Source organism: Talpa europaea, assembly GCF_964194135.1.
Source record: "Talpa europaea genome assembly, chromosome: 5".
Classification (NCBI taxonomy): Eukaryota; Metazoa; Chordata; class Mammalia; order Eulipotyphla; family Talpidae; genus Talpa; species Talpa europaea.
Window position 1 is genome coordinate 57,853,639 of NC_140071.1, and position 13,822 is coordinate 57,867,460.

The 13,822-nt window shown below is 36.9% G+C and overlaps 2 protein-coding genes across 2 annotated transcripts in view; one reads left to right on the forward strand and one right to left on the reverse strand.

The window, feature by feature from the left end:
* Positions 1 to 6,263: 6,263 nt before the first annotated feature.
* SMIM15 (small integral membrane protein 15) lies at positions 6,264 to 6,488 on the forward strand (the record flags this gene model as incomplete). Its single annotated transcript, XM_084233718.1, has 1 exon — positions 6,264 to 6,488. One exon carries the CDS (start codon positions 6,264 to 6,266, stop codon positions 6,486 to 6,488), a length of 225 nt encoding a protein of 74 aa, XP_084089844.1.
* Positions 6,489 to 11,573: 5,085 nt separating this feature from the next.
* The window catches only part of NDUFAF2 (NADH:ubiquinone oxidoreductase complex assembly factor 2), a gene marked incomplete at both ends in the record, with an annotated part of 133,448 nt that continues 131,199 nt past the window's right edge, over positions 11,574 to 13,822 (reverse strand). The window contains one exon of the mRNA XM_084233477.1: positions 11,574 to 11,819. Within this exon, the coding sequence (XP_084089603.1) occupies positions 11,574 to 11,819 (246 nt within the window). The remainder of the gene's footprint in view (positions 11,820 to 13,822) is intronic.

The following is a 13,822-nucleotide window of genomic DNA, read 5'->3' on the forward strand; positions in this document are numbered from 1 at the left end:
GCACCTACAGTCCAGGACTAATTCCTTTTATCTTATCAATGAAGATGATGAATCACTATGTTCCTGGTACACACTTGGAAGTCATTCAGTAACTAGGCGTCCTTCATTATCAAGATAACCACAATTATTTGTACCTTCCCTAAAACATCTTATTTATGATCTTTAGACCTCCTCTTATTGGTAATTCCCTTATTTCTTTCAAAACATACTACAACAGATTGGTACTTTAAATACGAATTTCACAAATTCCTACAATTTATCATGATTCATTTAAACACTAACAGTTTTACTTTTAAGTAGCAACACTGTGTTGCAAAACAATATTCTACAGACCCGAGTAAGGGATCTCACATAACTTATATTCCAGTGGAAAAAAAGTCAATAAACCAGTCAAAAAAATAAGATGCTAGAAAGAGGTAAGTGCTCTGCGTGGGAAGGCGGGGTGGGGGGGGGTGAGGAATGATAGCGGTAAAGAGGGCTTCTGTGAAAAGATGGAAAGATCTTGATTTGAAATCTCTAGGAAGCCACTAGTTCAGCAAAGATATGAGAAAAATGTCACAAGCACTTTTGGTTAAAGTGGATTTAACTACTTTACTATTTTGCTATATACTTACTTACATGTGCTCCTTGTGAATTAAAACCCCGCACTGCTCTCTACTGAAAATCTTGTTATCCTGAAGACTAACTGTAACATTAAAAAGCTTTTCATTACATCTTAATCAGTGTATCCCATAAGATTGAAAAGCATTCTAATTTAAACAAGTATTTCTTAACAGTAGTATTAAGTCTAGAATCTGTTTCTGCCAAATAATGTCTAAAAATGGGTAAAAAAAAACAACTTAAAATTTTTGTTGTTACTGGACAGGCTAAGAAAATAATAATTGGGTGATAATTCATAGACAAAACAGGCTGAAAGGACATTGGTAGTGTACCACTCAGAAGGTGAGGATGAAGGGAGGATGGCAGGTGTAGTGCATCGCTGATGGGTGGGTCTAACTAGTGAAAGTGCCCAACAGAGAAAGCAGAGGATGACAGACAAGTCAGTATGAGATGAACAAACATCAACTGACAAGGGTGAAGAAAACCTTACCACGCTAGCTCTTTGAGACATGCTGCCACCACCTGGGCAATAGGCAATTTTAAAGTATGGGAAGATCTGAGTTGTGACTATCAGTTAATTAACAATTATAGAATCAAACATACTTTCATTTTATGAAGTCAGCATTTTTGTTAAGTCTTGCACACTAAACAGAACAGGAATTTTGATCAAATGTGCTTTGAATCTTGCTCTACTTTTTAAGTCTCTGGTTTCTTATCTGTAAAATGGGTATAAGAACACTATCCCGCAGGGCTGGATTAGTGAAACAGATGTGAAGAATCTAGTCCAGCATTATACATAGCAAGTACTCAATAGACAGCTTTTAAAAAAGCACTACTCTTCAGTATGATTTTTTAAATATCGTTAAAATATTAATTTTTAACCCCCAAAAATGTGTATACTAAATACATTTGCATTTCTTTCAATAGAAGGAAAAATTTACAAAACAAAACTAAGGAAAGAAACCAATTCCATTAAAATAAACGTTAAGTGTTACTGTAGTGAAATAAGCACAAAATGTGGAGCCGGTGAGAAAGCTCTCAAAACTTTAGTTGTCTAAATATAATTTGATTGTAAATATAATATGATTATAAATCGAGTTTCATGCATTCACAATTTTGATATGAGCTTGGACAAAATGTAATTTGTACCATCCTAAGGAGAAAGAATTTTAAACAAACAAATGATAAAGCCTAGGATTTACCTCTTAAAGAGAAAAATTGTTAGAATTTTATAAGGCTCCATTTTCAAAATATAATTGCAACAGAGTGCACTAGTACTGATTGGGCTGGTGGAGTTATATGCTACCAAGAATTATTCTAATTCAAAGACAGATTCTCCTTAACAGTATATGGTTTAGCTGATTTGGTTAAAGTCACATGAATGGGTAGTATTTTACTTCTGAAAAATAAATACAAGCAGCTTTTGTTTCCTTGTATTCTAAATTGGTTTTCTGAAAGGCACTGAGAGAGAACAAAAACCCAATTAAGAATCTTTTTCAAATAAAAATTAAGACCTTAAGAAAACTGGCTCTGATTCTTCCACTAAATCCTTACTCTGCTGCTGCTTATCAGGCTGTCAGCAAAATGGCAAATTCAGTCTGACAGGAGTTTAAAGCTGAAAGAATACCAGAGATCGCCTAGCATGCTTTCCAAGTATTAAAGGGGAAACAGACTCAGAGTAACTCATCAGAGCATACAGACCAGTAGAGTCAAGGTCTGTGAATATCAACTCACAAGCTATGACTCCTCGCTAAAGAAAGCAGTTGTGTCTGAACCAAGCTTGACACCACTTTTCATTAAGGCAATGCATGTTGCAGTAAGAGCTGGGCTGAGGCAACCCATATTGGCTGTTCCAGGGCTTACAGCTGGAGGTGGAATTAAAAATTAGACCAATATCAGACTGAGAAGGCTTGTTCTAAACTAGTCAGTGTCATGAAGCTTCAGAGGCTTCCACCTTCTCTGGCCTCAGACTCCATGTTTAACAAGGGATACAGCAGAGCATCCTATTGGGGAGGCAGTAACTGCAAAAAATGTCTCTCCACCATTAAAACAAAACACATTCATACACTGGCCTCTGGAGAGTGGGATGTTTAAAATAAACTCTGACCTCCTTTAGGAGTTACTATTTGGGCAAGTTAAAAAAACAAACATACCAAACACAAAGTTACCTCCAGCAAGTTTTCAGTGCACATAATCCAGTGACTGAGTCTGCTTTTTCTGGCTACTCCAGGTACAGGCTAGGTCCAAGTAGCACAAGCTTTGAACCCATCATCCAAGTTTTCAAGCAAGAATGAGTAAGGAAACAAATGCTGCTAATACAACATACAAACATTAACATATGCCTAACGAACAGTCTTTTAGATCATTAGATTATTTGCCAAAAGCGTGTTCCCTGGAAAATAATAGTTACTGTTGTTATACCTAAACTAGTTAAGCATGTCACAGCTTGCTCTCAAAGAGAACATTCTATAGTCTTTCAAGAATAAAAACCTGCTTTATTTGGCATACAACAAACAGTCAAGAGGTCTTGCAACATTTGCAGAGGCAGTCAAACAGAGCAGCTCAGTGCAAGCACTCACAAAATTTGGTCACCAACCAAACCAGAGCTAATCTCTCAGTTCCTGTAGATTAGAAGACAACATTAACTAAAACTTTCTGCTTGTTGACTTTTGCATCTATTTGTGCGCTGAAAGAACAAGTACCTCTGTGGGAACTCTATGCCCAAACAGTCCAATTATTTGTCAAGTTTACTTTGGATCAGTATAGATCATTATTTTGTGCGTAAGTTAGGTTCTTAAATTAAAAACAAACAACAACAAAAAGCCCTCTTCAAACAGTAAAGCTGCATTTCATTGAGTAACGAGGTTCAAGCGGATCCACCACGGCCCAGGGGTCTGTCTCTATGCGAGGACTTAACTAGTTTCTATCCAGAGGATGGGGGAGGAAGGGAAAGGGAGTGGCGTGAACCAGAAAGAAGTCGCCAGAATGTGTCAGGAGTCGTCGGGTGACTCTCACCTTGACTTCAGGCGGTTTGTGGGGACCGACTCCTCTCTTGCAGCCTCCCTTTGGCCTGAGTTTTCAGGGGCCACAGAGCTCGCCCACCAGCGGCTCTAGCAGGGGAAGGGACTGTTCCCCGAGTGACCTCCGGGAAAAGGTAGAGGCCCTCGGCGGAGCTGGACCCGCGCCCCCAGGCCAGAGGCCAGAGCCCACCCGCGTCTCCAGGCCCGGCCCGGCGCCCCCGCACGCAGCCTCACCTGCCGCTCCCCGGAAACCCCGGCGCCGCCCAGCCCCCAGCGGCCCTCCCCGCACCCGCGGCTTTGAGGTCCCGGGACCCGCGCCGCGATGGCGCAGCCGGAAACTGGCCCCTCGACTTCCTTAGCCCGGCTCCGGCTGGGGCCGGCCTGTGGGCGGGACTGGGAGCCGCGGCTTCCGCCTTCCTGCTTCCGGCCCGGCGGTGAGTTGGAAGTCGGGGTCCGAGCCCGCGGGCGGCGTGGGCGTCCGGCGGCCGCCGCTGGTGAGGTGCTGCCGCCGTGCTCCAGCGGAGCGGCCGCGGCGCCGGCGTCGGGGGTGGCGAGTCCACGGGGTTCCCCGGGCCGCCATCCTGCGAGCCTTGCCGGGCCCGGGCTCGCCAAGGCCGAGGGTGGGGTGAACGGGGCCCCCGGGGGTTGGCGGCTGGTGGAGTTGGGGAAGAAGAGTGAGCCCGGGGGAGCCGAGGGAAGACGTGGGGCGGGTGTCAAGTGCCGCCGTCTGCACTGCTGCGGTCCCGCGGGTCTGTGCGCGGGTCCAGCCCAGACAGCCCTGCCCGGAAAGCAGATGAACACTCGTGAGAGGGTGGGCGCGCGCGAGGGTCTGCACTCGTGCCCGGGAGGTGTGTGACCTGTGAGCAGTAGCTCCTTCCTTTGAGTTAATGGCTAAAACTTTGCCTTGAGCCTGCTGCTTCTCTCCCGCGTTGTTCTTTACCGCAGAGTTCCTTTGCTTATCTCTGAATGTTGGCACGAGTTAATTCATTGTCGGACCGGGGACGCTGGAGAAACTGGGATCTCAGTAGAGCCTAGTACCGACCGTGTGGGTGCGGGCGTGCGAATTCGGGGAGGCCAGGGCATTTAAAATAATATCCTATTGTTGTTCGGTGCTTTAATGTGTCTTCAGTTGAAAACAACGAAGAAACTAGACATACATCATTAAAACCGGTGGCAGTTTTCTTGAGGGGATGGGATGGGGGTAATTTGTATTTTAGTTTCCTATAAAGAACACGAAGTGTACAAAAAAAGGATTAAAAAAACGTTCAAAGAGTAAGGCTAGGTGTTTTCTTTTATGGTTATGTACCGGTTCCTGTAAATAATTGCCTTTTTTAGTATTAAAAATGTCACGATCTAGGAATGGATAAGTTTAGTGTTGAAATAAAAAACTTAATAAAATACTTAGTCTCTAGTAATTAGGATTTTCTTATAGGGCATTTGCAGTTGTAGTAATTATTTTTCTTCAAGTTAGGAAGAAATTGATGTTAAATATTTATAATGTGCCAGCCATATGTGACAATGACATAAACATGTCATTTATAGGTTACATCTATAGAATTTAAAATTTTTCCATTTAAGATTGTATAATAATTACCCTGAAAGTTGTGACTTACACTTTTTTCTTTTATTCTTTTCAACCCACCCACTATACAGAATTTAAACCTTCCCTCAGAAGTGTACGTTAAAGAAGACAACCAGCCAAGGATCATCTGAAATTGTGATTGGCTTACTAATAATCCCAGGACAAAGTTAGAGATCACTACTCAGGCATAAGGTAGATGATTATTAAAATCCCAATTACAATTTTAAGTGGCTGAATATAGACCCATTCTCTACTCAGGTATTCTAATTCTCCACTTGGAGTAGAGGGTAACACAAACATAAAAGGTTGAAAAGCCTTTGGGGCAAAATAGAAAATGTCATTCAAATCCACACCATCCTCATTTGCCAGATGGTCCTTTGGTACCAATTCAAATGGAATAAGATCCATGGCAACTGTTATGATTACTTTTCTCATTTATTAAATTTATTCTCATTCATTAGATGGTATTCTCAAATAGGCTTTCTCAAGGCTGAAAAAGGGTGAAAATTAGTATGTTACTTTTGCTTATATCATGCTTATATCATCTCAGGAGATGTTATCAGAGCACCCTTACCCTCTCCTTTTCACACTTGGAAACAGGCATCCATTACCTACCTTCCTCCAAGCATTTCACCTACACTGTGGCTTGCCCTTTTCAAACGCCAAATTTGATGATTAGTGCTTTTGTCAGTTAGTACTTAATAGTACTAGGGCTATGACAAACAGAATTTAGCTATTTCCTGAAATGAGTGTATAAAACAAGATTCTTTTATAAATCTGCTGCTAAAATAAATTTTGTCTTGAATATAGGAGGCATATGAGAATGCACAGTTCTTATGAGACTCCACATACTTTTAATTTTAATCTTTTAAACTTTTAATCTTATTAAAGTATAGTACTAGTAAGTATTTATTAGTGATCATGGAATTGAGTAACTGATTGTATAATGTAACTTTTTCAAAATTTGATTAACCACACTGTTTTCTGTTGTCTCTTCCCTTCCCTCTTCCCTCTCTCCCTCCCTCCCCACAGTCTCCCCCTTTTCTAAGACTGCTAAAAAGATGTTTGACATCAAGGCATGGGCTGAGTACGTTGTGGAATGGGCTGCAAAGGACCCATATGGCTTCCTTACAACCGTTATTTTGGCCCTTACTCCACTGTTTTTAGCGAGTGCTGTCCTGTCCTGGAAATTGGCCAAGATGATTGAGACCAGGGAAAAGGAGCAAAAGAAGAAACAAAAACGTCAAGAAAATATTGCAAAAGCTAAACGACTAAAAAAGGATTGAAGGAATGAACAGGCTTTACAAACAGGAAAATCATTCGGAAAATTAAGCAGTTTTAGGAGGACCCACTAACATTTCTCCTCTGGATTTTATGACAGTATTATTTAGCAATGAGGTCTGAGCATATAGAAGAATCATGTTAATTCTGACTTTATTCTATAACAACTTTTAGGCTTTTGTGTAGAAGACTGTTGACAGTTACTGTAAATTGGCATTTATTGTGCTACAAATTCTTCATAACTGGCTTTATCATTTGCCATCTTATAGCTTATGTACTGAAATGAAAATATCCTGTGGAGTAAAATGAATTTAGATTATGAACTCAAATAGTGATTTAAAATGGGGTCCTGTTCTAGATAAAGAATAGTAAGAATGTAAAATTCACAGTTCTCCTCTGAGCTTAAAAATGTTCTTTAGCTTAAAAGAGATACAGTATATCTTTATCATTGCTTATTTCTTAGCATAGAATCATTTATAGCTTTCCCAATGCAAATAATGTTAATCATTGAGTACTTCTATTTTCTGCATTCTTCTGATTTTATAGCCTTTGAGAGGCTGGTAATTATCAGACATGAAGCATTTTTTAAAAATCTAATTTTATAAAGAATTCTTTTATTATCTTGACTATAGAATACCACCTACTGGATATAATAATTTTTGTACTTACAAACACTGCCATTTTCTTAGAGATGACTTGTTCAGTAGAGTGACACTATGATTTAAAGCTTGTAGTAAAAATGCCAAATCTTGTAGTGCCAGTTTTGTTTTTTATTCTGTTCTTTGTTTTAACTCATGTGGTAGTGATGTCCTATATTTTTTGATCAAACAAGTTCATGGTGAGAATTTAAATTTCAGGTTCATTTAAGGAATGCTTAAAGAGTAACAGTTAAGTCATTGTAAGTGGTAAAGAAAAGTTTAAGATTTGGTAAAATTTTGTTGTGTATAGTAGTAATTGGGTAAAAAGAGTAAATTAAAATGAGAATGTGTTATGATTAGAATTAAATAGCTAAAGGATATTTCCTTCAGTTAAATAGTATAACTGGAACGCTTTACTATTAAACGTGAATTTTTTAAATGCATGGTTCAGTAATTATCATTGTCATTAATAGCTTACTAATGTTTTCACCTCTGATAATGAATTTTAAATTACAAAAAATTGTTTAACAGCTTTAATTTAAGAAACTAGATATTGAAATAAATTTGATACTTTTTTAATAAAAAGGTACTTTTTTTCCTAAGTCATTCAATAATTCAAATTATATATGCTATGGAAGTCAGACCTTTCAAAGGGTTTTGAATTTCATTTATAGCTAAGCATACTTGTAAAAGTTGAGTACAGTGTTTTACATATGAGAACCTAAGGACTACTGAGAATGTCTGTGGACTTACTTGCTAACTCCAGGTACTAAAGTAATTCAGTTGTTAGTTATGAGTTAGTTATTTTGAATAGGATCTAGGATATGGTTTTTATATTATTGAAATGAAATAAAACATTAAGATGCTTATGTAGAACCACTGGCCTTGTGCATCTGCAGGGCCCTGTTAAGGAAAACTAATATATCTAAAATGTGGTTAGGTTTCTGTAATCAAGTGATTCATGGAAACAATATACATGTCTTGCTTATGGCCACATCCAATAAGCAATAGATATATTCTTCATAATTCTTAGTTATTTACTAAAGCTGTGGTTTCATTGGTTCTATAGTGACAATGGAAAAGTAATTATTAAACTAAAAATCTGTTTTGCTATAATTTGGTAAAATCTTAACACATGCCAATTTTATGTTTGTTTGACATATGCCATTAGTTATTTCTTCAGCTTTTCCCAACATTTGTCAAACATTTTATACATATGAGATCAATAAGGCTTTATAATATTTGTGTCTCTATTTTGAGAGAGAGAGAGTGTGTGTGTGTGTGTGTGTAAAAAGGATTGTGAAATAGAGATGATTGTGAAGTTTGGGATTTTTCAGGGAAAAAAATCAATATTCTCATTGTAACTAATCCTTTGCACTCCGCTGTCCCCTCTCAGGGGACATCGGAATTCTAGCATATCACTCAGATGTCCCCTCTCAGGGGACATTGCAATTTATTAGTGATTATGGGGAATTGAGGTTATTTCAACGCAACTTTTTGAGACATGCATGTTTCCCTGAAGTTTTATCTTGAAATGGCACAAGAAATTAAATCAAAATATCGTAAAATGGTTCGGAGTGCAAAGGGCTAATAGTACTGTTGAAAGAATTCCGTTTATTATCCAGAATACTTCTTTAAAAATTTGCCTATTAAACTACATTGTTTCTGAGTTCTGAAACTACTGTAGTTAGTTACCTTTTTATGGCTGATTTTGGGGAAAAAACAAACAGGCTGCCTGTAACAAACATTTTGCCAAAAAGAAAAAGTTTGTGTATCAGAATTTGATTCATAGTATCCACATGATAAATTTCAGCATGATATTACTGCACAAAAGTGCAAGGGGATTTTTTACTTTTATTCCTTGAAATTATAGTAAGCAAACTGGAAATAAGCTTAGGAACCTGTGAGCTGGAAACCCAATGTTGAAGTAAATTGTAATTAACAGCCTCCCACTCATTCTTACACATAAAGGAGAGTGGCAAGGGGCACTTTACATCACCTCTGGTTTTAAGTTGGAGGACGTCTGATTCCTTTTTAGGAATGATTGCTTTTATGACTACAGTGATCCTACGTTATATAGGATCACTCTGATTTACTCAAACATTAAAAAGCACCCTATGTCCAAATACCAAAAGTTTGGGGAAACACAAGTAAAATTAATTCCTGCATGATTTCTTACAAAGTCATTTTAATATCACTCATAAATTCTCACATCTGCATTTTTCAGTTTAAGAAAACCTGGTGGAAATAGATTTAAGTTACATTTTAAATAGTGTCAATAAGGTAGCATTTAAAGAAATCAAATAATGGTATTAGTTCAAGGCTAATTAAACAAGAATTCTGTTAGTAAAAGTAGGAATGTAAAAGGATGACAGAAAAAAGGATTTCCTCCATTTTCATTGATTTTTTTTAACCTCAAATAGCCAAGGCATAGCTGATAGGCTACATTTATATAATTAAACCTAACAGCCAACACACCTAACACTTATGCAGTTTGTATAACAGAATAAGCCCATTATTGAAAACCAAAAATATGCTGTATGTATGTATAGCAGAGGCATAATTCAGGAAGTATTTATCTCTGTTCTTGGGATAATGTAACACTTTTTAAAAAGAACATTTTTACTTTTGAAATTAAATACTGCATAGATTTGAAGTCTTAGTATGATGAAAGGCATTTTCATAAATAGAAATGCCTAAAATATGAACTATGGGGAACAAACCATTTAACTCATTAATTCTGCTTTGTGTGTGTGTAGCCTAAAAGCCACAAAGATTGTTTAGAAAGGCAGTCTTAATTAGGCCAAGATTATAGTTTAATTTTTATATAAGACAGTTAACTTGTTTCAATACCACCCACCACAGTACAACCAGGCACCCTAAAAATATTAGTCTTGAGGAAAGGAGTGTGAATGGATCATTACAAACGTCATTCCCACCTCTCAAAATCACCTTGAAAAGAGCATGCTCTACTAATAAGGTCAGTATCATTCTGTTAACAGGAATTTTTTCACAAAGACTCTTGACTAAGATTTTCTTTTGCTGCTTATGTAAGACATATTTAAAAAAGAAAGCCATTTAAATTAGTGTAAATTCTGTTAAGATATTTATAAACAGACCATATGGCAAACATTTGCAAAAGCTATATATAGAGAATAATTAATAAGCTAATAGGATTTGGAATAGAAATATTTTAGCATGCTTGAACAATTTTTGCTATAACCCAGGCTTCAAGAACATCTTAATCTTAATTTACAATCTATACTACCAATTTTACCTCTTGACAATGTGTAGTGGCTAGTTCCTTCTGTGGTAAATGTAAATTTACTTTGAAATGATGTAAAGATAGTGGGTAAGCTGATATTAACAGGGCTGCTGGAATATTAGTATTATTATGTAGGGATTTTTTTGGTCATGTAGTTTGTTATGGTGATTACATTTAGTTAATTTGTTTGAGTAAAAAATGTTTATGAAGTATTTTCTATAGCTTATTTCTTAAACAATTAAAATTTTTACCCTCTGTTCAGCATATATCTTAATGTGTTTTTAGGAATTTATTGTTAACACTTAGGCAGGGATTTCCTTAATCAGAGCATAAAAATTTGGGTTGTTCAGTCATTAATATTTACTTAGTACCTATTGCATTGCAAAATACTTGATATTAAATTAACATTAGAATTAGAACTATGTTAGCAACAAAAACTTGGTTGTGTACCTCAGAAACAAGCCTTTAGAAATACTTTTGTATATCATTGGTGTTTTAACATGCATATTATCATCCATCTACATTTTTCTTCAATGTACAAGCAACTGGAGTCCCCACTAACAGTGGAATTGCTTTCTGAAAACCTCTATTTTCCAATTTTCTCATAGTAATTTTACTCTCATGGAACTCCAGTTATTGAACCATTTCTGTTTATTGTACTTCTGCTATAGACTGTCTACTTCTGTTGCTCCTAAACATCTATTAAAAGTATAACCTCAGTCCCACCATAAACTAGTTTTTGTCCCATCTACTAATCAAGGTCTCTATGGTTTCTAGATAACTTCATTTATCAACTAAGTTTTATTGGCCTCTACATGCTTTATCCAAGTTCATTTTTTAATTAATCCCTTAGATCTTACAGAATGTCTCTCCAGTCTTCTCATTTTTTTCTCTTATATTGATCATTTGGGAGAGCTATTTATGCTTATATTTTCTACCAAAATAGATCTTGGATGATTCCTAAATGAGCATAAGGATCCAAAAGTATGTGCTGAACGTTTACAGCTACATACTTCTATAGTATATAAGGCTTCTATAGTTCAAAACCTTATAGTCTCTTCTGCATACTAACAACAATTTCTTAAGCTTAATGAAAGAAAACTATTGGGCAGTCAGAAAACAAAGTAACATTTTATTTGTTAAAATAATCACAAACATATAAAGGAAATAATTTTACCTCAGTGCATTTACTGATTATGGCTCTTGTCTCCTTGTGGCATCCAGGATCCTGGTTGAAAGGTTTTACCAGTGCTGGTGGGAGCCACCGAGGGTTCTTCCTTCCCAAAGAATGGAGCAGAGGCATGTCCTTTAATCTGAGTTTCAACTGGTGGAACTAGGAGTTTCTCATTCTCTTTACTAAGGAGTTCTTTTTCATAAAAATCTCGGCTTTTAATTTTAATTTCTTCTCTATATTTTTCATTCTTTAGTATTTCCTGCACATATATAAAAAGGGAAGAAATTATTAAAGTTCTAGATATAAGAAAAACCAAAGTACGGGTTTTATGAAATAAAATAGTAAATATAAATATGATACTGGAGGCCTCCCTGGTGGCTCAGGGGTTAAAGTTTCAGCGCTATCAAGCTATCGCCAGCCACTGCAGCATGAGTTCAATCCCAGCCAGGGAGCTGACCCACATGGTGCAGCAGACCTCTCCTGTTGCAACCGCTGCTCCCCTCAGCGTGTATTTCAGTAGATCTGCCTGTTCTGCTCCCCACTGTGTCTCTGGTGAATCCTCTCACCCTCCATACCTCTGGCCTATACACCCAGTTCTTGTATGCATAAATAAATAAATCTTTAAGAAAATAAACATTTATGTTGTATTTTATCATATATATGCACACACATATATATACAGACATATTTACACACACAGGATACAGTTCGAAAAACTATATACCACTGTTACTAGAATTAAACAGATGTCTTTCTTGTACTATAATAAAAGGATATGAAGGACCATGAAATAGAAATACCGACTAGCCAATAAGTAAAACTAGCTACTTACCATGAAATATCGCACAAAAGAATAAATCATTCTATCAAAGATTTATGTTCAACAACTTCTGCTTCAAAATTAATCAACAGTGATTGTGCTTTCTACTGGAGACAAAGTGAAGGTGAGGTGGCCTCAGGAAGATGCTCCTACCAGTCTTCTCTGTGGGAATTAAAGTGTGAATGCTAAGCCACCTATAATGCAGAACTAGGGCCCATTGTTTTGAGTGGGGGTTGGAGATGAAAATGAGAAGAGTGGAAACAGTTCAGCATACCTTGGAATGCCAGTTCCAGACAAGTATTTTGCTAATGGAAATGCTTCCTCATATCAGTGCTAGCAATTTGTGCAATGCAGTCTGTCCCTCAGATTTGCTAGGCTATTGGTAGAGATCCATAGCCTAATTACAATGAATCTATTACTGTATTTCATTGAATACGAGACTTAAATTGAAGATGGCTCACTGAAGAAGCACGTTTTTTATATCACTAGAAAAGAAAGGCAATTAAACTTCACACATCTTGATTTCAGAGATTTTTAATATTTGAAAAGATGTACATCTTAAAAATAAAATTTACTGATTCCTTTATCTTAATATTTTGAATTTTAATGTTATTTTTGCTTATCTGTTTCCTGATTTTTCTTTAACAAATATATCATTTATAATATGAAAAAATGTTCAATGTTAATGTTACCCTTACTTGACACTGACAAAAGACAAGTTATCCCAAGTTTTTAAAAATTTCAGTACTTAAAACAATGACTACAAGCAACATCTAGGAACCTGAATGTGTAATGCACCTTTCTAAAGTGCTTTCAATATAATCCTTTTAAAAGGTAAGCCCTAGTACTATTAAAAATCACATTTAAGATAATCATTTATACATAAAGAAACAAAAGTCATTTGGAATTATAGTATTACACACTTGTAGACACAAAGAGGGCCCATCTAGTGAAACTTGCTACTCAGAGCAAACCTATGAGGAAAAGGATATTTATAAGTATTCTTATAATTTCTGTGACAAGTTTACTTTAATAACCATAGTAACTATGAGTTTAGGGCAGTTGCTGTGAGGGTGAGAATAACCCACAGAATTCTCAGGTGAGTTGACCATATATCAGAAAAAAAATCCCTCAATATGATAGCAGAAATGATGGAAGCAAGTGAAAATACTTTTCCATATTCCATGGCCTGGAACAAACTCCATGAACTGCTGTGTCTTCACAGAAGTTCTTTTTCTTAAGCATAATGGAAAGTTCTGGACTAGGCTGAACTTATACTAGTAACCCACAACAGGTAGCAAGAGGTTACTGGAGAACAGGTATGTAGCTTGCTTGGTTTTGGCATAAGAGGATTAGCGGCATTGAGTGGAGCTGCCTATGCCTACTTTGTTTACTTCAGTTCTCCTGTTGCAGTCTTAGAGCTGGTGCAAACCTTCGCCTTC